The sequence below is a fragment of the Salmo salar genome, chromosome ssa03 (genome assembly GCF_905237065.1).
Source record: "Salmo salar chromosome ssa03, Ssal_v3.1, whole genome shotgun sequence".
In the NCBI taxonomy this organism is placed as follows: Eukaryota; Metazoa; Chordata; class Actinopteri; order Salmoniformes; family Salmonidae; genus Salmo; species Salmo salar.
The window spans coordinates 6089794-6113371 of NC_059444.1; the positions used below are offsets into that span (position 1 = coordinate 6089794).

Here is a 23578-nt window from a genome sequence, read left to right on the forward strand (position 1 = left end):
TATAGTTTAACTAGCCTACACTATAGTTTAACTAGCCTACACTATAGTTTAACTAGCCTACACTATAGTTTAACTAGCCTACACTATAGTTTAACTAGTCTACACTACAGTTTAACTTGCCCACACTATAGTTTAACTAGCCTACACTATAATTTAACTAGCCTACACTATAGTTCAACTAGTCTACACTACAGTTTAACTAGCCCACACTATAGTTTAACTAGCCTACACTATAGTTTAACTAGCCTACACTACAGTTTAACTAGTCTACACTACAGTTTAACTAGCCTACACTACAGTTTAACTAGCCTACACTACAGTTTAACTAGCCTACACTATAGTTTAACTAGCCTACACTACAGTTTAACTAGCCTACACTACAGTTTAAGTAGCCTACACTATAGTTTAACTAGCCTACACAACAGTTTAACTAGTCTACACTATAGTTTAACTAGCCTACACTATAGTTTAACTAGCCTACACTATAGTTTAACTAGTCTACACTACAGTTTAACTAGTCTACACTACAGTTTAACTAGTCTACACTACAGTTTAACTAGCCTACACTACAGTTTAACTAGCCTACACTATAGTTTAACTAGCCTACACTACAGTTTAACTAGCCTACACTACAGTTTAACTAGTCTACACTAAAGTTTAACTAGCCTACACTATAGTTTAACTAGTCTACACTACAGTTTAACTAGCCCACACTACAGTTTAAGTAGCCTACACTATAGTTTAACTAGTCTACACTATAGTTTAACTAGCCTACACTATAGTTTAACTAGCCTACACTATAGTTTAACTAGCCTACACTACAGTTTAACTAGCCTACACTACAGTTTAACTAGTCTACACTATAGTTTAACTAGCCTACACTATAGTTTAACTAGTCTACACTACAGTTTAACTAGCCCAAACTACAGTTTAAGTAGCCTACACTATAGTTTAACTAGTCTACACTATAGTTTAACTAGCCTACACTATAGTTTAACTAGCCCACACTATAGTTTAACTAGCCTACACTATAGTTTAACTAGCCCACACTACAGTTTAACTAGCCTACACTATAGTTTAACTAGGCTACACTATAGTTTAACTAGCCCACACTACAGTTTAACTAGCCTACACTATAGTTTAGCTAGTCTACACTATAGTTTAACTAGCCTACACTATAGTTTAACTAGTCTACACTATAGTTTAACTAGCCTACACTATAGTTTAACTAGCCTACACTATAGTTTAACTAGCCCACACTATAGTTTAACTAGCCTACACTATAGTTTAACTAGCCCACACTACAGTTTAACTAGCCTACACTATAGTTTAACTAGTCTACAGTACAGTTTAACTAGCCTACACTACAGTTTAACTAGCCTACACTATAGTTTAACTAGCCTACACTACAGTTTAACTAGCCCACACTACAGTTTAACTAGCCCACACTATAGTTTAACTAGCCTACACTATAGTTTAACTAGCCCACACTACAGTTTAACTAGCCTACACTATAGTTTAACTAGCCTACACTATAGTTTAACTAGCCTACACTATAGTTTAACTAGTCTACACTATAGTTTAACTAGCCTACACTATAGTTTAACTAGCCCACACTATAGTTTAACTAGCCTACACTATAGTTTAACTAGCCTACACTATAGTTTAACTAGCCCACACTATAGTTTAACTAGCCTACACTATAGTTTAACTAGTCTACAGTACAGTTTAACTAGCCTACACTACAGTTTAACTAGCCTACACTATAGTTTAACTAGTCTACAGTATAGTTTAAGTAGCCTACACTATAGTTTAACTAGCCTACACTATAGTTTAACTAGCCTACACTATATTTTAACTAGCCTACACTACAGTTTAACTAGTCTACACTACAGTTTAACTAGTCTACACTATACATGAACAAACTGTTGTTATCCCCTCCCCCTGGGCAACTTCCTGATACCAGCTTTGATTGAGTGGATCTAAGACATTCTCCTCTTTGACGGTTTGGATTCTGAACTCGGGAATTGTGAAAATAAAAAACAACAACATTGGATATAGAGCTTCAGACAGACGGGAATGGTTTAACAATAACTGTGTTTTAGTCATATCCTTGTTGAGACTACGCTGCCCCGTTCAACAAGACACAGGTCTACACAGAGGGAAAGAGGCCTTTGGGATGGTTGAGGATGGTTGAGGATGTTGGTGGGGCGTGTTGTACTATTGTTTGTTAAAGGCCCAGCGTAGTTAAATAAAAACATGATTTGTCCTGTGTTTTATATGTAATTACACACTATGGAGGTTGAAATAATACTGTGAAATTGTGAAAATGACCATCTGCCTGGTTAGCGTTGTGTGTAGTTATGTAAAATGACCATCTGCCTGTTTAGGGCTGTGTGTAGTGATGTAAAATGACCATCTGCCTGGTTAGGGCTGTGTGTAGTGATGTAAAATGACCATCTGCCTGGTTAGGGCTGTGTCTTGTGATGTAAAATGACCATCTGCCTGGTTAGGGCTGTGTGTAGTGATGTAAAATGTATAATCAGGTACACTTTCTCACCTGGTTTCCTTTGGGACCAGCTTGGCCGTCAATCCCAGCAAGACCCTGTGAACATATTTCAGACACGTTTAGTTTTAAAAGCATTAACGGCATTGCAGTAGCATTGCAGCAGCATTGCAGTAGTATTGCAGTAGAATTGCAGTAGTATTGCAGCAACATTGCAGTAGTATTGCAGTAGAATTGCAGTAGTATTGCAGTAGTATTGCAGTAGCATTGCAGTAGCATTGCAGTAGTATTGCAGTAGCATTGCAGTAGTATTGCAGTAACATCGCCGTAGTATTGCAGTAGAATTGCAGTAGTATTGCAGTAGTATTGCAGTAGTATTGAAGTATTGTAGAAGTACTGTATACATACACGCTGTCCACCAGTCCCAGGGGATCCTCTAGGACCAAGCAGCCCTCTAGGACCCTGTAAGACAGAAAGATGTACAGGTCAAAAACATAAACACATATAATTACAATTCTAAACAGCAAGTGTTGTTCGAGCGTGATTTTGCAACTACGGGGACTTTTGGCATTGTTGAAAAAATGAAATACTTTTTTTCATTTTGTCAGGAACCATAAACTGGTAATTGCTGTAAAGCATTTTATATTCGACAATACACATTTCCCCCCCCCAATCACTTTCTCCAGATGTTTTCCTATTTGTTTTGATCTATATATATATATATATATATATATTTGTACTCCCTATCTTAAATCAGTGTGGGTTGTTTCCCTTTAGTTTGTCCACTGAGGCAATTAGTACATAACAAATTGTGTTTGTCTTTTAGAAAACCTCAATTAGTAGTCAGTCATAGTGGGTATCTTTTATAGACCTCTTATTGGTTGTTTGCCAACTTTCCCCATGGAAACGGAACGTGCACACTTGTTTTCGTTGTTGTTCTGAACCCATTGCCCGCAAGTTATTGTTAAATTCTCATCTATGCTTTCAGAATCCCCAAAAAAGTTGCGCGTCTTGATTGTTGACCAATGACCAGTCATCAGCACTGGCGCGCCAAGGCAGGCTCACATATCCAGAGCAGTGACCAGGAAGTACTTGTTTCAATAGCCTACGTTTACCATCTAAAAGACAGTTTAGTATCCACTACTGACTCATCTTAGCCAGAACAATAGACTACTTTACCATCTAAAAGACAGTTTAGTATCCACTACTGACTCATCTTAGCCAGAACAATAGACTACCTGGTGATGTGATTGATCATTTTCATACTTCAGATAGGACTAGTTTGGATAAGCAGCTGTAACAGATAAGCAGCTGTAACATCCTCTTCAATATTATTAGATGAAGAATTAACATGTGAATTTATTAGGATATTTGTGAGGAAAAACATGGCTACCAGGCTGGCAACGGGCACTCTGCAGGCAGGCTGCCCTCCAACGTGATGGTGCGGTTCAGACAGAATATGCCGTCCTTCTGATCCTGCAACCTCCTCTGTTACAAGAAGCTGTACGATTTAGCTTTCTCTGGACTCCAGAGAAGTGGCATGATATATCCCTAGTTGATATTGGCTGCTAACATGAATGACTTTCAACTCCAAATGCAGGTGTAAAACACAGTTTAGTTTGAGTTTTGAAAATGGACCACTGTTTATGCCTGTAATGAAAGAATCCAAAGAATCCTCCATTTGCAGTAATTACAGCCTTGCAGACCTTTGGCATTCTAGTTGTCAATTTGTTGAGGTAATCTGAGAAGATTTCACCTTATGCTTCCTGAAGCTTCACGTCCAGTGTCTGTGTTCTTTTGCCCATCTAAATCTTTTCTTTTTATTGGCCAGTGTAAGATAGGGCTTTTTCTTTGCAACTCTGCCTAGAAGTCCAGCATCCCTGAGTCGCCTATTCACTGTTGACGTTGAGACTGGTGTTTTGCGGGTACTATTTAATGAAGCTGCCAGTTGAGGACTTGTGAGGCATCTGTTTCTCAAACTAGACACTCTAATGTACTTGTCCTCTTGCTCAGTTGTGCACTGGGCCTCCCACTCCTCTTTCTATTATAGTTAGAGACAGTTTGCGCTGTTCTGTGAAGGGAGTAGTAGACAGCGTTGTATGAGATATTCAGTTTCTTGACAATTTCTCACATGGAATAGCCTTCATTTCTCAGAACAAGAATAGACTGACAAGTTTCAGAAGAAAGGTCTTTGTTTCTGGCCATTTTGAGCCTGTAATCGAACCCACAAATGCTGATGCTCCAGATACTCAACTAGTCTAAAGAAGGCCCGTTTTATTGCTTCTTTAATCAGGACAACAGTTTTCGGCTGTGCTAACATAATTGCAAAAGGGTTTTCTAATGATCAATTAGCCTTTTAAAATTATAAACTTGGATTAGCTAACACAACGTGCCATTGGAACACAGGAGTGATGGTTGCTGATAATGGACCTCTGTACGCCTATGTAGATATTCCATAAAAAATCTGCCTTTCCAGCTACAATAGTCAGTTACAACATTAACAATGTCTACACTGTATTTCTAATCAATTTGATGTTATTTTAATGGACCAAAAAATGAGCTTTTATTTAAAAAACAAGGACATTTCCAAGTGACCACAAACTTTTGAACGGTAGTGTATATTGCAGGTGTATTTTTTTGCTAACTCAAGTGGAAGCGCTAACGTGAGGTGAAGCTCTCCCAACAGCTCCTCTCCAACCGATTCACTGGGCCAGCAGCTCTTAAATACCAGCTGGACCAGCAGCTCTTAAATACCAGCCGGGCCAGCAGCTCTTAAATACCAGCCGGGCCAGCAGCTCTTAAATACCAGCCGGACCAGCAGCTCTTAAATACCAGCCGGACCAGCAGCTCTTAAATACCAGCCGGGCCAGCAGCTCTTAAATACCAGCCGGACCAGCAGCTCTTAAATACCAGCCGGACCAGCAGCTCTTAAATACCAGCCGGACCAGCAGCTCTTAAATACCAGCCGGACCAGCAGCTCTTAAATACCAGCCGGACCAGCAGCTCTTAAATACCAGCCGGACCAGCAGCTCTTAAATACCAGCCGGACCAGCAGCTCTTAAATACCAGCCGGACCAGCAGCTCTTAAATACCAGCCGGACCAGCAGCTCTTAAATACCAGCCGGGCCAGCAGCTCTTAAATACCAGCCGGGCCAGCAGCTCTTAAATACCAGCCGGACCAGCAGCTCTTAAATACCAGCCGGACCAGCAGCTCTTAAATACCAGCCGGACCAGCAGCTCTTAAATACCAGCCGGGCCAGCAGCTCTTAAATACCAGCCGGACCAGCAGCTCTTAAATACCAGCCGGACCAGCAGCTCTTAAATACCAGCCGGACCAGCAGCTCTTAAATACCAGCCGGACCAGCAGCTCTTAAATACCAGCCGGACCAGCAGCTCTTAAATACCAGCCGGGCCAGCAGCTCTTAAATACCAGCCGGACCAGCAGCTCTTAAATACCAGCCGGACCAGCAGCTCTTAAATACCAGCCGGGCCAGCAGCTCTTAAATACCAGCCGGACCAGCAGCTCTTAAATACCAGCCGGGCCAGCAGCTCTTAAATACCAGCCGGACCAGCAGCTCTTAAATACCAGCCGGGCCAGCAGCTCTTAAATACCAGCCGGGCCAGCAGCTCTTAAATACCAGCCGGGCCAGCAGCTCTTAAATACCAGCCGGACCAGCAGCTCTTAAATACCAGCCGGACCAGCAGCTCTTAAATACCAGCCGGACCAGCAGCTCTTAAATACCAGCCGGACCAGCAGCTCTTAAATACCAGCCGGGCCAGCAGCTCTTAAATACCAGCTGGACCAGCAGCTCTTAAATACCAGCTGGGCCAGCAGCTCTTAAATACCAGCTGGGCCAGCAGCTCTTAAATACCAGCTGGGCCAGCGCAGGTGTAACACATCCTGACTAACGATATGTTGGAGATATAATGTTATACACTCTCTATGTCATATAACAACATACACTATGTCATATAATACTATGTCATATCATACACTATGTAAGATAATTTTATACACTATGTCATGTAATATTATACACCATGCCATATAATATTATACACTATGTCAGATAATATCACACACTATGTCATGTAATATTATACACCATGCCATATAATATTATACACTATGTCAGATAATATTATACACTATGTCATTCTGTATCAGACAGTAGGCCGCCCCTCTTTTGAAGTCTCGTATTTTGATGCCTTGCACTCTTTTTGTTTATAAAGCCCTCCTGCATAAACTTCTGCCGCACCTTACCTCATTGTTAACTTACAGGCGTACGAGACACCAGTCTCAGGGATGGTTAACTGTGGAAATCTCTTCAGTCTCCACTGAGTTAGGTTAATCTGCTTTTAGTTTTTTGCACCTCACTTGTGGAATGATCGTCAAGGCTCTCTAAAGTTGGATGAATTGGTGCCTCCAGAGCAATATATTTTTTTTAAGTAAACAAATAAATAATAAAATATTAAATGTTTTCTTATAAATCAAACCCCCTGGGGGACACAACAAAGCCCGTAGTTGCAAAATCGTCCATAATGTGTTTCAGTGCAAAGTAAGACGGTATCCTACTCAGGCACTGTGTGTGGTAGCAGTGGTGTCAACAGAATTTAGTGTTGTCCACTGAAGCCTAGCTGAGTAATAGCAACACTGACCTCATGTGGCCATTATGGTAACTACAAGTACTTAACAGCTCACTGATCTATATTTACTGCAGTCTTTTGTCTTTTGGACATTTGTACAATAAATAGGTACACAGGGACAGAGAAAGTTAGGCCATACAGACCAAACATTGAGGACATCTTTCTATGGTCCATATGCGGCCAGCCCAGGAGGAGAATGAAGTTATCTCTCATGGGGTCAAGTGAGAATAGCTGCTTCTCAATATATTTCCTGTGAGAAGCTATTAGTTACTCCAACTCTGTCTGTCTCACACATCTCACCAAGGGCAACATTACTAATGTGATGGACAAGGCAGGCAGGAATGCCATTATGAGTCTTCAGGAGGGGAGGAGGGGAAGGAAGGAGGGGAGGGAGAGGAAACGTGGGGAGAGGGAAGGAAAGGAGGGAAGGAGGGGAGGGAGAGGAGAAGTAGGGAGAGATAAGAAGGGAGAGGAGGGAAGGAGGGGAGGGAGAGGAGAGAAGAGGAGAGGAGAAGGGGATTGGGGAAAAGAAGGTTGGGGGAAAGTGCAAAGAGAGAAGGGTGGGGTCTTCTGTTTAAGTAATTGATGTAATGGGCGTAGAGGGGAGGTAGCAGGTAAGAAGTGTGTGTGTGTGTGTGTGTGTGTGTGTGTGTGTGTGTGTGTGTGTGTGTTTGTTGGAGCATGTGTGTGTTGGGGGAAGGAGAGAATGTGTGTCGGGGCGAAGGACACTGACGCCTTTAGGTGATGTCATCTTCAACCTCTGGGCCACTATGTTCCTTGCACCTCTGCAAGTCTGTCTGGAGCATAATACTCTGATACACAAGTCTGTTATCTTTGACAATGGTATTACACATTAGAAAATACTTACACTCTCTCCAGCTAGACCCCTCTGTCCGATCTCACCGTCTTCGCCCTGTCGAGAAGAGAGAGAAGAGTGGGTTATTGTGGAATTCAGGGAGAGATTTATCAGACAGCATCATGGGATGTGTAGTTTGGGGGTACTCACTCTCTGGCCATCCTCTCCTGGAGCACCTGGAGAGCCGATGGAACCCAGCTCACCCTGCAGAGAGAGAGAGAGAGAGAGAAAGAGAGAGAGATGTCTTTACTGTCTTTACTCTGTCTTCACTCTATCTTTACAATGTTTTACTGTTATTACTGTCTTTAATGTCTTTACTCTGTCTTTATTGTATTTATCTGTCTTTACTCTGTCTTTATTATGTATTTACTCTGTCTTTACTCTGTCGTTATCTGTCTTTACTGTCTTTACTGTCTTTACTCTGTCTTTACAATGTTTTACTGTTAATACTCTGTCTTTACTCTGTCTTTACAATGATTTACTGTCTTTACTGTATTTACTATGTTTTTACTCTGTGTTTACTCTGCGTTTACTCTGCCTTTACTCTGTCTGTATCTGTCTTTACTCTATCTTTACTACGTATATACTGTCTTTACTCTGTCTTTACTATGTATTTACAATGTATTTACGCTATCTTTACTGTCTTTACTCTGTCTTTACAATGTTTTACTGTTTTTACTGTCTTTACTCTGTCTTTACACTGTGTTTACTCTGTCTTTACAATGTTTTACTGTCTTTACTGTATTTACTCTGTCTTTACTCTGCCTTTACTCTGTCTGTATCTGTCTTTACTTTGTCTTTACTACGTATATACTGTCTTTACTCGAACTTTACTGTCTTTACTCTGTCTTTACTACATATATACTGTCTTTACTCTATCTTTACTCTGTCTTTACATGTGTTTATCTGTCCTTACTATGTATTTACTGTCTTTACTCTGTCCTTACTATGTATTTACATGTATTTACGCTATCTTTACTGTCTTTACTCTGTCTTTACAATGTTTACTGTTTTTACTGTCTTTACTCTGTCTTTACTCTGTGTTTACTCTGTCTTTACAATGTTTTACTGTCTTTACTGTATTTACTCTGTCTTTAATCTGCCTTTACTTTGTCTGTATCTGTCTTTACTCTGTCTTTACTACGTATATACTGTCTTTACTCTGTCTTTACTGTCTTTACTCTTTCTTTACTACGTATATACTGTATTTACTCTGTCTTTACTCTGTCTTTACTGTCTTTACTGTCTTTATCTGTCTTTACAATGTATTTACAATCTTTACTGTGTCTTTACTCTGTCTTTATCGGTCTTTACAATGTATTTACTGTCTTTACTCTGTCTTTACTCTGTTTTTACTGTCTTTACTATGTATTTACTGTCTTTACTGTCTTTACTCTGTCTTCACTCTGTCTTTACAATGTTTTATTGTTATTACTGTCTTTACTGTCTTTACTCTGCCTTTACAATGGTTTACTGTTATTACTGTCTTTACTGTCTTTACTCTGTCTTTACTACGTATATACTGTCTTTACTCTGTCTTTACTGTCTTTATCTGTCTTTATCTGTCTTTACAATGTATTTACAATCTTTACTGTGTCTTTACTATGTCTTTATCGGTCTTTACTATGTATTTACTGTCTTTACTCTGTCTTTACTCTGTCTTTACAATGTTTTACTGTCTTTACTGTATTTACTCTGTCTTTACTCTGCCTTTACTCTGTCTGTATCTGTCTTTACTCTGTCTTTACTACGTATATACTGTCTTTACTCGGTCTTTACTGTCTTTACTCTGTCTTTACTACATATATACTGTCTTTACTCTGTCTTTACTGTCTTTACTCTGTCTTTACTACGTATATACTGTCTTTACTCGGTCTTTACTCTGTCTTTACTACGTATATACTGTCTTTACTCGGTCTTTACTGTCTTTACTCTGTCTTTACTACATATATACTGTCTTTAGTCTGTCTTTACTGTCTTTACTCTGTCTTTACTGCGTATATACTGTATTTACTCGGTCTTTACTGTCTTTACTCTGTCTTTACTACGTATATACTGTCTTTACTCGGTCTTTACTGTCTTTACTCTGTCTTTACTACATATATACTGTCTTTACTCTGTCTTTACTGTCTTTACTCTGTCTTTACTACGTATATACTGTCTTTACTCGGTCTTTACTCTGTCTTTACTACGTATATACTGTCTTTACTATCTTTACTCTGTCTTTACTACATATATACTGTCTTTACTCTGTCTTTACTGTCTTTACTCTGTCTTTACTGCGTATATACTGTATTTACTCGGTCTTTACTGTCTTTACTCTGTCTTTACTACATATATACTGTCTTTACTCTGTCTTTACTGTCTTTATCTGTCTTTACAATGTATTTACAAACTTTACTGTGTCTTTACTCTGTCTTTATCGGTCTTTACTATGTATTTACTGTCTTTACTCTGTCTTTACTCTGTCTTTACTGTCTTTACTATGTATTTACTGTCTTTACTCTGTCTTCACTCTGTCTTTACAATGTTTTATTGTTATTACTGTCTTCACTGTCTTTACTCTGCCTATACAATGGTTTACTGTTATTACTGTCTTTACTGTCTTTACTCTGTCTTTACTGTCTTTACTCTGTCTTTACTGTCTTTATCTGTCTTTACTATGTATTTACAATCTTTACTCTGTCTTTACTCTGTCTTTATCTGTCTATACTATGTATTTACTGTCTTTACTCTGTCTTTACTGTCTTTACTCTGTCTTTACTGTCTTTACTCTGTCTTTACTGTCTTTATCTGTCTTTATCTGTCTTTACTATGTATTTACAATCTTTACTCTGTCTTTACTCTGTCTTTATCTGTCTATACTATGTATTTACTGTCTTTACTCTGTCTTTACTCTGTCTTTACTGTCTTTACTATGTATTTACTGTCTTTACAGTCTTTACTCTGTCTTCACTCTGTCTTTACAATGTTTTATTGTTATTACTGTCTTTACTGTCTTTACTCTGCCTTTACAATGTTTTACTGTTATTACTGTCTTTACTGTCTTTACTCTGTCTTTACAATGTTTTACTGCTATTACTGTCTTTACTGTCTTTATTCTGTCTTTACAATGTTTTACTGTCTTTACTGTATTTACTCTGTCTTTACTCTGTCTGTATATGTCTGTATCTGTCTGTATCTGTCTTTACTATATCTTTACTACGTATATACTGTCCTTACTGTCTTTACTCTGTCTTTACTATGTATATACTGTCTTTACTCTGTCTTTACTGTCTTTGCTGTCTTTACTCTGTCTTTTCTGTCTTTACTCTGTCTTTTCTGTCTTTATCTGTCTTTACTCTGTCTTTACTCTGGCTTTATCTGTCTTTACTGTCTTTATCTGTCTTTACTCTGTCTTTACTGTCTTTATCTGTCTTTATCTGTCTTTACTATGCATTTACTCTGTCTTTACGCTGTCTTTACAATGTTTAACTGTTATTACTGTCTTTACTGTCTTTACTCTGTCTTTACAATGATTTACTGTCTTTACTGTCTTTACTATGGTTTTATACTATGTCTTTACTATGTCTTTACTCTGTCTGTATCTGTCTTTACTCTGTCTTTACTACGTATATACTGTCTTTACTGTCTTCTTCTGTCTTTACTGTCTTTATCTGACTTTATCTTTCTTTACTATGTCTTTACTCTGTCTTTACTGTCTTTATCTGTCTTTACTATGTATTTACTGTCTTTACTCTGTCTTTACTCTGTCTTTACAATGTATTTACTCTGTCTTTACGCTGTCTTTACTCTGTCTTTACAATGTTTTACTGTATTTACTCTGCCTTTACTCTGTCTTTACTCTGTCTGTATCTGTCTGTATCTGCCTTTACTCTGTCTTTACTATGTTCTTTACTCTGTCTTTACTCTGTCTTTACTCTGTCTTTATCTGTATTACCCCTGCTTTACTCTGTCTTTACTCTGTCTTAACTCTGTCTTAACTCTGTCTTTACTATGTCTTTACTATGTCTGCTCTGTCATGATGTAATACAGGACTAGCAGGCCAGAGACCAGTCCTGTGTCTGGAAATACTCTTGCTTGGTGATCTCTGCACATTTATTTCCAGACTAGACGGAGCCCAGAATTACACAAACTACAACTACAGTTTTACTAAGGCGTTTCTCTTTACCAAAGGACAGTTCAGCCTGGTCTGGAGATAGGTGGATCCTCTCCCACTATAATTGGGTGAATGTTATAATGAGTTTCTAATGTCTGTCAACACTGGGGTGGTGAAAGTAGGCTAAGGCACTAATGTAGAAACACACACCCACACACACACCCACACGTACACCCACACGTACACACACACACACACACACACACACACACACACACACACACACACACACACACACACACACACACACACACACACACACACACACACACACACACACACACACACACACACACACACACACACACACACTTAAATACACATCAGCCCTCTCTCTATCCTGTCCCTGCACTGATTGGACACTGCAGTTCGAGTCCTGTAACGAGTGAGTCTTGAGTTTCACAGATTGATAGCTTGATGATGTCATTTGAAGGTATTTTCAGACACAACTTGGGACTGTCAGACGTTTGCACCATTAACAGACGGCATGCTGATTGGTAGGCATTAAGATTATAACGGGCTAGCACAGTTTTTTGGAGGCTCATCACGCTGCATCGTTCCCCAAACCACCACTCGTTTACACCTACCCTGTGTCCCTTCTCTCCGGGGAGACCTGGGAGCCCATCGAAACCTCGGTCCCCCTGTACAGGTCACAGCCAGAACAACAACAACAGGAGAGGTCAACATCACATCACAACACACACACACACACACACACACACACACACACACACACACACACACACACACACACACACACACACACACACACACACACACACACACACACACACACACACACACACACACACACACACACACACACACACACACACACCTACGCGTCACATTAACTCAATGTGACTAGACAAAGTTACAGTAGTTAAAAAGTATAGAGACTGAAGATAGTACCATTTAATGATCTGTATTGATAATAGTTAAAGTTTAGAGACTATATATATATATAGGTGGATACTTGTAGCAGTGGTTGTACATACCTTGCCCCCTGACTCTCCTGGCATACCCCTGGCACCATCAGCTCCGTTACGACCCTGTGGGGAACATACCAGAGGTCATACCAGAGGTCATACCAGAGGTCAGTGGAACGATACACACATATAGTATGTATAATAATAATAATAATACAGATGATAATGATAATCATAATAATAATAATAATAATAACAGTTGTTGTATCAAAAGAGGTAATTTGGTTCATCTGACTTTAGAGAAAGATACACAGGCTCACGCACACACACACACACACACACACACACACACACACACACACACACACACACACACACACACACACACACACACACACACACACACACACACACACACACACACACACACACTATACCCAAGCAAGGACTATCCTTTTTGTCAGTCTACTCTCTTCAGCTCACTATAGGCTGGCTTCAAACCATTGACAGGTCTCAGCTCCCTCTGCCAGTGAGGAGTTTGCTCACTACGACGCGTGGCGAAACACTAACACACTGAACTGACACAGCCAATCACATGAACTCTTATCTTACCCTCTTTCCTGCTTTTCCAGGTGAGCCAGTTGGACCCTGAAGACCTCTGGGACCCTACAGAGAGAGAGAGAGAGAGAGAGAGAGAGAGAGAGAGTTCAGAAAGTTTTTACATAATGTAGAACATATTCATGCATTGGTCAAAAAATAATAGATATTTTACCTCTATATTCATTCACTATAGAGATAGATATTTGAACCCAGTTGGTCACATATCTTAGTAGAGGGAGCTAACATGATTCTCACCTGAGGTCCGTTGTCTCCTCCGTCTCCCTTCAGTCCGTTAGGTCCAGGTCCACCCTGAGGACACATCAATCAATCAATCAATCAATCAAATGTATCTATGAAGCCCATTGTCCATCAGCAGTTGTCACAAAGACCTTTACAGATACCCAGTCTAAAACCACAAAGACCTTTACAGATACCCAGCCTAAAACCACAAAGACCTTTACAGATACCCAGCCTAAAACCACAAAGACCTTTACAGATACCCAGCCTAAAACCACAAAGACCTTTACAGATACCCAGTCTAAAACCACAAAGACCTTTACAGATACCCAGTCTAAAACCACAAAGACCTTTACAGATACCCAGTCTAAAACCACAAAGACCTTTACAGATACCCAGCCTAAAACCACAAAGACCTTTACAGATACCCAGCCTAAAACCACAAAGACCTTTACAGATACCCAGTCTAAAACCACAAAGACCTTTACAGATACCCAGTCTAAAACCACAAAGACCTTTACAGATACCCAGTCTAAAACCACAAAGACCTTTACAGATACCCAGCCTAAAACCACTAAGACCTTTACAGATACCCAGCCTAAAACCAAAATGGAGCACAATGGAAAAACCCAGGAAGCAACCAACAGAGGAACCAGGCTCTGAGGGAACCTAGAGAGGAACCAGGCTCTGAGGGGATCTAGAGAGGAACCAGGCTCTGAGGGGATCTAGAGAGGAACCAGGCTCTGAGGGGATCTAGAGAGGAACCAGGCTTTGAGGGGACCGAGAGAGGAGCCAGGCTCTGAGGGAACCGAGAGAGGAGCCAGGCTTTGAGGGGACCGAGAGAGGAGCCAGGCTCTGAGAGAACCTAGAGAGGAACCAGGCTTTGAGGGGACCGAGAGAGGAGCCAGGCTCTGAGGGAACCGAGAGAGGAACCAGGCTCTGAGGGAAATGAGAGAGAAACCAGGAGGTGGCCAGTCCACATGACAATACTTTAAAGGCACAGTCCATAATAATTGTTTTTTTTTGTTTGTACTTTTACCCCCTTTTCTCCCCAATTGGTAGTTATAGTCTTGTCCCATCACTGCAATTCCCCTAAGGACTCGGGAGAGGCGAAGGTCGAGAGTCATGCGTCCTCCGAAACATGACCCTGCCAAGCCGCACTGCTTCTTGAAACACTACTACCCAGAAGCCAGCCGCACCAATGTGTCAGAGGAAACACCGTCCAGCTGGCGACCGAAGTCAGCTTGCAGGCGCCCGACGATGGGCCAATTGTGCGCCGCCTCATGGGTCTCACGGTCATGGCCGGCTGTGACACAGCCTGTGATCGAACGCGAGGCTGTAGTGACGTCTCTAGCACTGTGATGGAGTGGCTTAGACCGCTGCGCCACTCGGGGTGCCATGTCCAAAACATGTTTAATGGTCTTTAACAGTCAAACAAGCTATGATAGCCTAAAAATACCAACGCTTAGGATAAGAGTCTGCTAAAAGACTCTACTGTAGTGGCTCTGGATCAGAGAGTCTGCTAAATGACTCACTACTGTAGTGGCTCTGGATAAGATAGTCTGCTAAATGACTCACTACTGTAGTGACTCTGGATAAGAGAGTCTGCTAAATGACTCACTACTGTAGTGGCTCTGGATAAGAGAGTCTGCTAAATGACTCACTAATGTAGTGGCTCTGGATAAGAGAGTCTGCTAAATGACTCACTAATGTAGTGGCTCTGGATAAGAGAGTCTGCTAAATGACTCACTACTGTAGTGGCTCTGGATAAGAGAGTCTGCTAAATGACTCACTACTGTAGTGGCTCTGGATCAGAGAGTCTGCTAAATGACTCACTACTGTAGTGGCTCTGGATAAGAGAGTCTGTTAAATGACTCACTACTGCAGTGGCTCTGGATAAGAGAGTCTGCTAATTGAATATCACAGCTGGAAATACAGTGCATTCAGAAAGTTTTCAGATCCCTTGACTTTTTCCAAATGTTGTTACGTTACAGCCTCATTCTAAAACAGATTAAAAATCCCTCATCAATCTACACACAATACCCCATAATGACAAAGCGACAACAGAAATACCTTACTTACAAAAGTATTCAGACCCTTTGCTATAAGACACGAAATTGAGCTCAGGTGAATCCTGTTTCCATTGATCATCCTTGAGATGTTTCTACAACTTGATTGAAGTCCAGCTGTAGTAAATTCAATTGATTGGAAATTATTTGGAAAGGCATGCACCTGTCTATATATAGTCCCACAGTTGACAGTGCATGTCAGAGCAAAATCCAAGCCATGAGGTCGAAGGAATTGTCCATAGAGCTCTGAGACAGAATTGTGTCAAGATTTGGGGAAGGGTACCAAAAAATGTCTGCAGCATAGAAGGTCCCCAAGAACAGAGTGACCTCCATCACTCTTAACTGGAAGAAGTTTGGAGCCACCAAGACTCTTCCTAGAGCTGGCCGCCTGGCCAAACTGAGCAATCGGGGGAGAAGGGATTTTGAACCTGAAGGTGACCAGGAACCCGATGGTCACTCTAACAGAGCTCCAGAGTTCCTCTGTGAAGATGGGAGAACCTTCCAGAAGGACAACCATCTCTGCAGCACTTCACCAATCAGGCCTTTATAGTAGAGCGGCCAGATGGAAGCCACTACTCAATAAAAGGTATGACAGCTCACTTGGAGTTTGACAAAAGGCACCTAAAGGACTCTCAGACCATGAGAAACAAGATTCTCTGGTCTGATGAAACCAAGATTGAAATCTATGGCCTGAATGCCAATCGTCATTTCTGGAGGAAACCTGGCACCATCCCTACGGTGAAGCATGGTGGTGGCAGCATCATGCTGTGGGGATGTTTTTCAGAGGTTGGGACTGGGAGACTAATCATGATCGACAGAAAGATGAACGGAGCAAAGTACAGAAAGATCCTTGATGAAAACCTGCTCCAGAGCGCTCAGGACCTCAGACTGGGGCGACTGTTCACCTTCCAACAGGACAATGACCCTAAGCATACAGCCAAGACAACGCAGGAGTGGCTTCGGGACAAGTCTCTGAATGTCCTTGAGTGGCCCAGCCAGAGCCCGGACTTTGAACCCGATCAAACATCTCTGGAGAGACCTGAAAATAGCTGTGCAGCGACACTCCCTATCCAACCTGACAGAGCTTGAGAGGATCTGCAGATAAGAATGGGAGAAACTTCCCAAATACAGATGTGCCAAGCTTGTAGCGTCGAACCCGAGAAGACTCGAGGCTGTAATCACTGCAAAACGTGCTTTAACAAAGTACTGAGTAAAGTGCCTGAATACTTATGTAAATGTCATATTTAAGTTGTGTGTAGATTGATGAGTGGAAAAAAACATTTTAATCAATTTTAGAATATGGCTGTAGAGAAAGATACAAAATATGAAAAAAGTCAAGGGGTCTGAATACTTTCCGAATGCATTGTATACCTGTTGCTAGGACAGCTATGTTCTGTTCAGCCTGACATTTAAAAAAAGAAATGTAACCTTTATTGAACTAGGCAAGTCAGTTAAGAACAAATTCTTATTTACAATGACGGCTTACCCCGGCCAAACCCGGACGATGTTGGGTTCAATTGTGCGCCCCCCAATCACGGCCGGATGTGATTCAGCCTGGATTCAAACCAGGGACTGTAGTGATGCCTACTTGCACTGAGATCCAGTGCCTTAGACCACTGCACCACTCGGGAGGCCCAAGTGGTGCATCAATACGTTGCACTTAGCATAAATAATAGCTGGATAGATATAATGTGTTTTCATCAATGTTTTACTCTCCATGCCAAACATACTGGCTGAAAATCACATTGTGTGTGTGTGTGTGTGTGTGTGTGTGTGTGTGTGTGTGTAATGCTGTTGACATGTGTGTGTGTGTGTGTGAGAGAGACTCACCAAAGGCCCAGGTCTTCCTGACATTCCCATTGGCCCAGGAGAACCCCTCATGGTGAGCTGTGATTGGACAGATAGCTCATCATAAACTACATCACGATAACAAGCCTTTTTACACAGTCCTTATACAGTCCTATCCACCTGATCCAGCACCTTCCAAATCTAATCAAAGTGTATTTGTCCAATGCGCCGAGTACAACAGGTGTAGACCTTACAGTGAAATGCTTACTTACAAGCCCTAAACCAACAATGCAGGTATAAGAAAAATAAGTGTGAAGTAAAAAATAGATGAGTAAAAAATAGAAAAGTACAAAAATAGTTAAGTAAAAAATAGATGAGTAAAAAATAGATAAATAAAAAATAGATAAGTAAAAAGTAGATAAGTAAAAAATAGATGAGTAAAAATAGACGAGTAAAATATAGATGAGTAAAAAATAGATAAGTGAAACAATAGATGAGTAAAACATAGACAAATAAAAAATAGATAAGTAAAAAATAGATAAGTAAAAACAGATGAGTAAAATATAGGTGAGTAAAAAATAGATAAGTAAAAAAAATAGATAAGTAAAAAAATAGATGAGTAAAAAATAGACAAGTAAAAAATAGATGAGTAAAATATAGATTAGTAAAAAATTGATAAGTAAAAAAATAGATGAGTAAAAAAAAATAGATAAGTAAAATCTAGATAAGTAAAAAATAGTTGCTCTATAGGGTCTTGTAAGCAGCATTCTCAGGGCTGCAGTGGATGTCTGAACACAATGGTTGTCTCTCAAATGGCACACTATTCCTTAAATAGTGCACCACTTTAAGCTCTGAGTCGTACCCTGCCATTATATACAGTATTAATGTAATATAGTCATATTTCAGGTAGTATATAATATAAAAGATAGCTGTGTCTTACCCTACCATTATATACAGTATTAATGAAATATAGTCATATTTCAGGTAGTATATAATATAGAAGTTAGCTGTGTCTTACTCTGCCATTATATACAGTACAGTTAATAGAGCGTTATAATATCAAAACGTTACTACAACCATATAAGATAGTTGCTTCTTACCCTGGCTTGGGACAGGATCGCCTGAGCTTGTGCCTCCTGAGCTGAGACCACTGGTCCCTTATGTGCATCTCCACCAGCACGGAACTGTCAATCACAACACAAGAGACGAAAGCGTCAGAAAACAAGCAAAGCAAACACACAAACACACAAACTACTGAGCAACCGCCACACGTTATGACATCTCAGAACACGATAGAATCTCTGTGAGCAGCATCTCAGAACACGATAGGATCTCTGTGAGCAGCATCTCAGAACACGATAGGATCTCTGTGGGCAGCATCTCAGAACACGATAGGATCTCTGTGTGCAGCCGCCACACATTATGACATCTCAGAACACGATAGGATCTCTGTGAGCAGCATCTCAGAACACGATAGGATCTCTGTGAGCAGCATCTCAGAACACGATAGGATCTCTGTGGGCAGCATCTCAGAACACGATAGGATCTCTGTGAGCAGCATCTCAGAACACGATAGGATCTCTGTGAGCAGCATCTCAGAACACGATAGGATCTCTGTGAGCAGCATCTCAGAACACGATAGGATCTCTGTGAGCAGCATCTCAGAACACGATAGGATCTCTGTGGGCAGCATCTCAGAACACGATAGGATCTCTGTGGGCAGCATCTCAGAACACGATAGGATCTCTGTGAGCAGCATCTCAGAACACGATAGGATCTCTGTGAGCAGCATCTCAGAACACGATAGGATCTCTGTGAGCAGCATCTCAGGCAGAACACGATAGGATCTCTGTGAGCAGCATCTCAGAACACGATAGGATCTCTGTGGGCAGCATCTCAGAACACGATAGGTATAGAACACGATAGGATCTCTGTGGGCAGCATCTCAGAACACGATAGGATCTCTGTGAGCAGCATCTCAGAACACGATAGGATCTCTGTGAGCAGCATGTCAGAACACGATAGGATCTCTGTGAGCAGCCCTGTGTGTGAAAAGAATAATACAAAATAAAATAAATGAAGCTTTTATGAGACATCTTTTTGAGGTCGGACCTTTTGTTTGGCAAATGTCATACACTCTCTCTATATTATTTATATATAATATATATATTCTTTATGCAGCCCTGTGTGTTCATCAGCATCACTGGTCGTCCCAGACAGACGATGGTCACGCCACCCCTCCTCCGACGTTGCATGCATCAACCAATGGTTGCGTGCCACGTCACCGACTGTGCCGTCAGGCACCAGATTGCCATAACACATGACGTGATTAGCTGACACGTAAAATGCCTATCTGGCATGTGTCAGCAAAGTCTGAGCAGGGGAACACGACCATATCCAACATGGACACTGAGTTGCAGCCCTGTGGTATGTATAAAGCCGTCACTGGGCTCCATGACATATCCATTAGATCCAAAATGTCCGCTGAGCTGCATGCAGAGTGGTTACACAGTCACCGGTTCCAGTCCACTGCACCCAGTGACATTTACAAGGCGAATGACTGAGGTTTATATGACTGAGGGCTTAACGGTGATGCAGTGAGGTAAGTGTGTTAAACAAGGTGACTTCACGGTCCAAAACAGAGACACCACAGTTGACTGGAGGTTACATATGACCTAATGGGAACAGGTAGCTGGTAGTCAGACAGCCAGGACATATGGAGGTTGATGGAAAGTTGTTTCTTCATGGTTGAAACAGATATGTTGTGGGTTGCATTCGGGCCTTTAGACAATGATGAAGGCTGATGAAGACATAGAATACAATATAGAAGATAAGGCTGAGGACAGATGTAAGGTGGGAGAGGGGAGGGGGGGAGGGAGGGAGGGGGGAAGGAGGGAGGGAGGACAGAGGTAGAGAGGGAGGAAGGATGAGGTAAGAGGAGACTTACTACCAACATGAAAATGGAACCTTTTATAAGCGCAGCAGCAGTAGGAAGAGAGGGAAGGAGAGCGGTAGAGAGGGAACTTACTGGCAGCATTAGAAGGGTACCTGGAGGACCAGGAACTCCGTCTGAACCAGGAAGACCAGGACGCCCTGGAGGACCCTGGGTAATGTAAAATAGAGAGAGACAGAGACAGACAGACAGACAGACAGACAGAAGGACAGACAGACAGACAGACAGACAGACAGACAGACAGACAGACAGACAGACAGACAGACAGACAGACAGACAGACAGACAGACAGACAGACAGACAGACAGACAGACATTTGGTTATTATAGAATAATTTAGAGACAGGTTGGTTGACTACAAAGTTCAAGGGGGAGGAACTTCTTAATCATGATCACGTAGGACATATAAATGATTACTGATATAAATCTGTAAAGAGGAAAAGAGTATGTGGGTACAGAACATTTAGGGTATTTCATAGACCTTGAGAAAGTAAAGGAGATGGTGAGGTTTGATCTTTGGCCATGGTGATCTTTTACTACCAGGCCACTACTGACGAGCAGAGGGCTGGGACTTCCTACTGTGAATTAACAGAGGGTTTAAACTAGTATCCAGCCATACAAAAATACATTGCATTTATTAGCATTGTGAAATCAATGTAAAGGTATGTAGTGGGCACTCAGACACATCATCACAACATTATGCTGTTGATAAAGAACTGAGGAAAATAGTTATGCTAATGCTAATGATTTATTGGATATGCTATCGCAAGAAGAATGCACTCTGGTTTAACTGTACATCGCTCTGGATTAAGGGGTGTGACGTTTAAAGACGGTCATTTTAAACACATTTGGGATTGTTAAGTAATGTAAATCACAGTGCAGTTATCACAAAACTACCACTAACAGGTCTTCTTCATCATCATCATAAAAAAATTATTTACTAGTACAAATAGTCCAGGCTAAAGGTGCATAATAAATCACAGTATATCCACTGTATTTCCACCAGCGGGCCATGCCAGGGCTAGATCTCTTTAGCAGACCAGGCCAGAGCTAGATCTCTTTAGCAGACCATGCCAGGGCTAGATCTCTTTCACAGGCTATGACAGGCCAAGGATAGATCTCTTCAGCAGACCAGGCCAGAGCTAGATCTCTTTAACAGACCAGGCCAGGGCTAGATCTCTTTAGCAGACCATGCCAGGGCTAGATCTCTTTCACAGGCTAGGACAGGCCAAGGATAGATCTCTTCAGCAGACCAGGCCAGAGCTAGATCTCTTTAGCAGACCAGGCCAGGGCTAGATCTCTTTACCAGACCAGGCCAGGGCTAGATCTCTTTACCAGACCAGGCCAGGGCTAGATCTCTTTACCAGACCAGGCCAGGGCTAGATCTCTTTACCAGACCAGGCCAGGGATAGATCTCTTTAGCAGACCAGGCCAGAGCTAGGTCTCTTTACCAGGCCAGGGATAGATCTCTTTAACAGGCCAGGCCAGGCCAAGCCAGGGATAGATCTCTTTAGCAGACCAGGCCAGGGCTAGATCTCTTTACCAGACCAGGCCAGGGCTAGATCTCTTCAGCAGGCCAGGCCAGGACTAGATCTCTTTAGCAGACCAGGCCAGGGCTAGATCTCTTTACCAGACCAGGCCAGGGCTAGAACTCTTCAGCAGACCAGGCCAGAGCTAGATCTCTTTACCAGGCCAGGGATAGATCTCTGTACCAGGCCAGGGCTAGGTCTCTTTACCAGGCCAGGGATAGATCTCTTTAACAGGCCAGGCCAGGCCAAGCCAGGGATAGATCTCTTTAGCAGACCAGGCCAGGACTAGATCTCTTTAGCAGACCAGGCCAGGGATAGATCTCTTCAGCAGGCCAGGCCAGGGCTAGATCTCTTTAACAGACCAGGCCAGGCCAGGGATAGATCTCTTCAGCAGACCAGGCCAGGGCTAGGTCTCTTTACCAGACCAGGCCAGGGTAGATCTCTTTAGCAGACCAGGCCAGGCCAGGGATAGATCTCTTTAGCAGGCCAGGCCAGGGATATATCTCTTTAACAGGCCAGGCCAGGCCAGGGGATAGATCTCTTTAGCAGGCCAGGCCAGGGCTAGGTCTCTTTACCAAGCAAGGCCAGGGATAGATCTCTTCAGCAGGCCAGGGATAGATCTCTTTAACAGGCCAGGCCAGGGATATATCTCTTTAACAGGCCAGGCCAGGCCAGGGATAGATCTCTTTAGCAGGCCAGGTCAGACCAGGGATAGATCTCTTTAGCAGGCCAGACCAGGGCATGATCTCTTTAGCAAGCTGGTCACGCACTCTGATCTAGTCTCTGTCTGTCTCAGACGCGCTCTGCTGGGCTCTTCTCGGCTGGGTCAAATTGTTCCCATGTGTTACTGCTTCCCCTCTCTGACTGACTGCCGGACTGACTGCCTGACAGCCTAACTGGCTGGCTGGCTGCCTGCCTGCCTTGCTGTCTTATCCAGAGGGATATCCAGAGAGCTACATAAGGCTAACTCTACAATGGCATCCTAATCCTTATATAGTGCACTACTTTTGACCAGAGTCCTATAGGCCCAGAGTCCTATGGGCCTTGGTCAAAGGTAGGGCACTGTATAGTGAATAGTGTGCCATTCCAAACGTAGCCATAGACTCCTTACTGCCCCCCCCCCAGTCAACACACAGTGGTACTGCAGGGGCTTGGGGTAGGGGGGCTGTGGTGGGGTCAATCATGTACAGTATGTCAACTCTGGATTGCCGATGTTATGTATTGGCCAATGAGAGGTTTTGAAACCACCAGTCGGTCATATTGGCCCTCCCTAGAAGAAGTAGTCAATTTATTTAAGTATTTTTGT

At 42.0% G+C, this 23578-nt stretch overlaps 1 protein-coding gene across 1 annotated transcript in view; it reads right to left on the bottom strand.

The window, feature by feature from the left end:
• LOC106596897 (collagen alpha-1(XI) chain) overlaps positions 1-23578 on the bottom strand; it is a 185012-nt gene that overhangs the window by 77788 nt on the left and 83646 nt on the right. Inside the window, exons 12-22 of the mRNA XM_045714451.1 lie at positions 20820-20894; positions 18892-18975; positions 17834-17890; positions 13953-14006; positions 13710-13763; positions 13167-13220; positions 12756-12809; positions 8160-8213; positions 8022-8066; positions 2915-2968; positions 2561-2605 (exon numbers count right to left, since the gene is read on the bottom strand). Of these exons, the coding sequence (XP_045570407.1) occupies positions 2561-2605; positions 2915-2968; positions 8022-8066; positions 8160-8213; positions 12756-12809; positions 13167-13220; positions 13710-13763; positions 13953-14006; positions 17834-17890; positions 18892-18975; positions 20820-20894 (630 nt within the window). The remainder of the gene's footprint in view (positions 1-2560; positions 2606-2914; positions 2969-8021; positions 8067-8159; positions 8214-12755; positions 12810-13166; positions 13221-13709; positions 13764-13952; positions 14007-17833; positions 17891-18891; positions 18976-20819; positions 20895-23578) is intronic.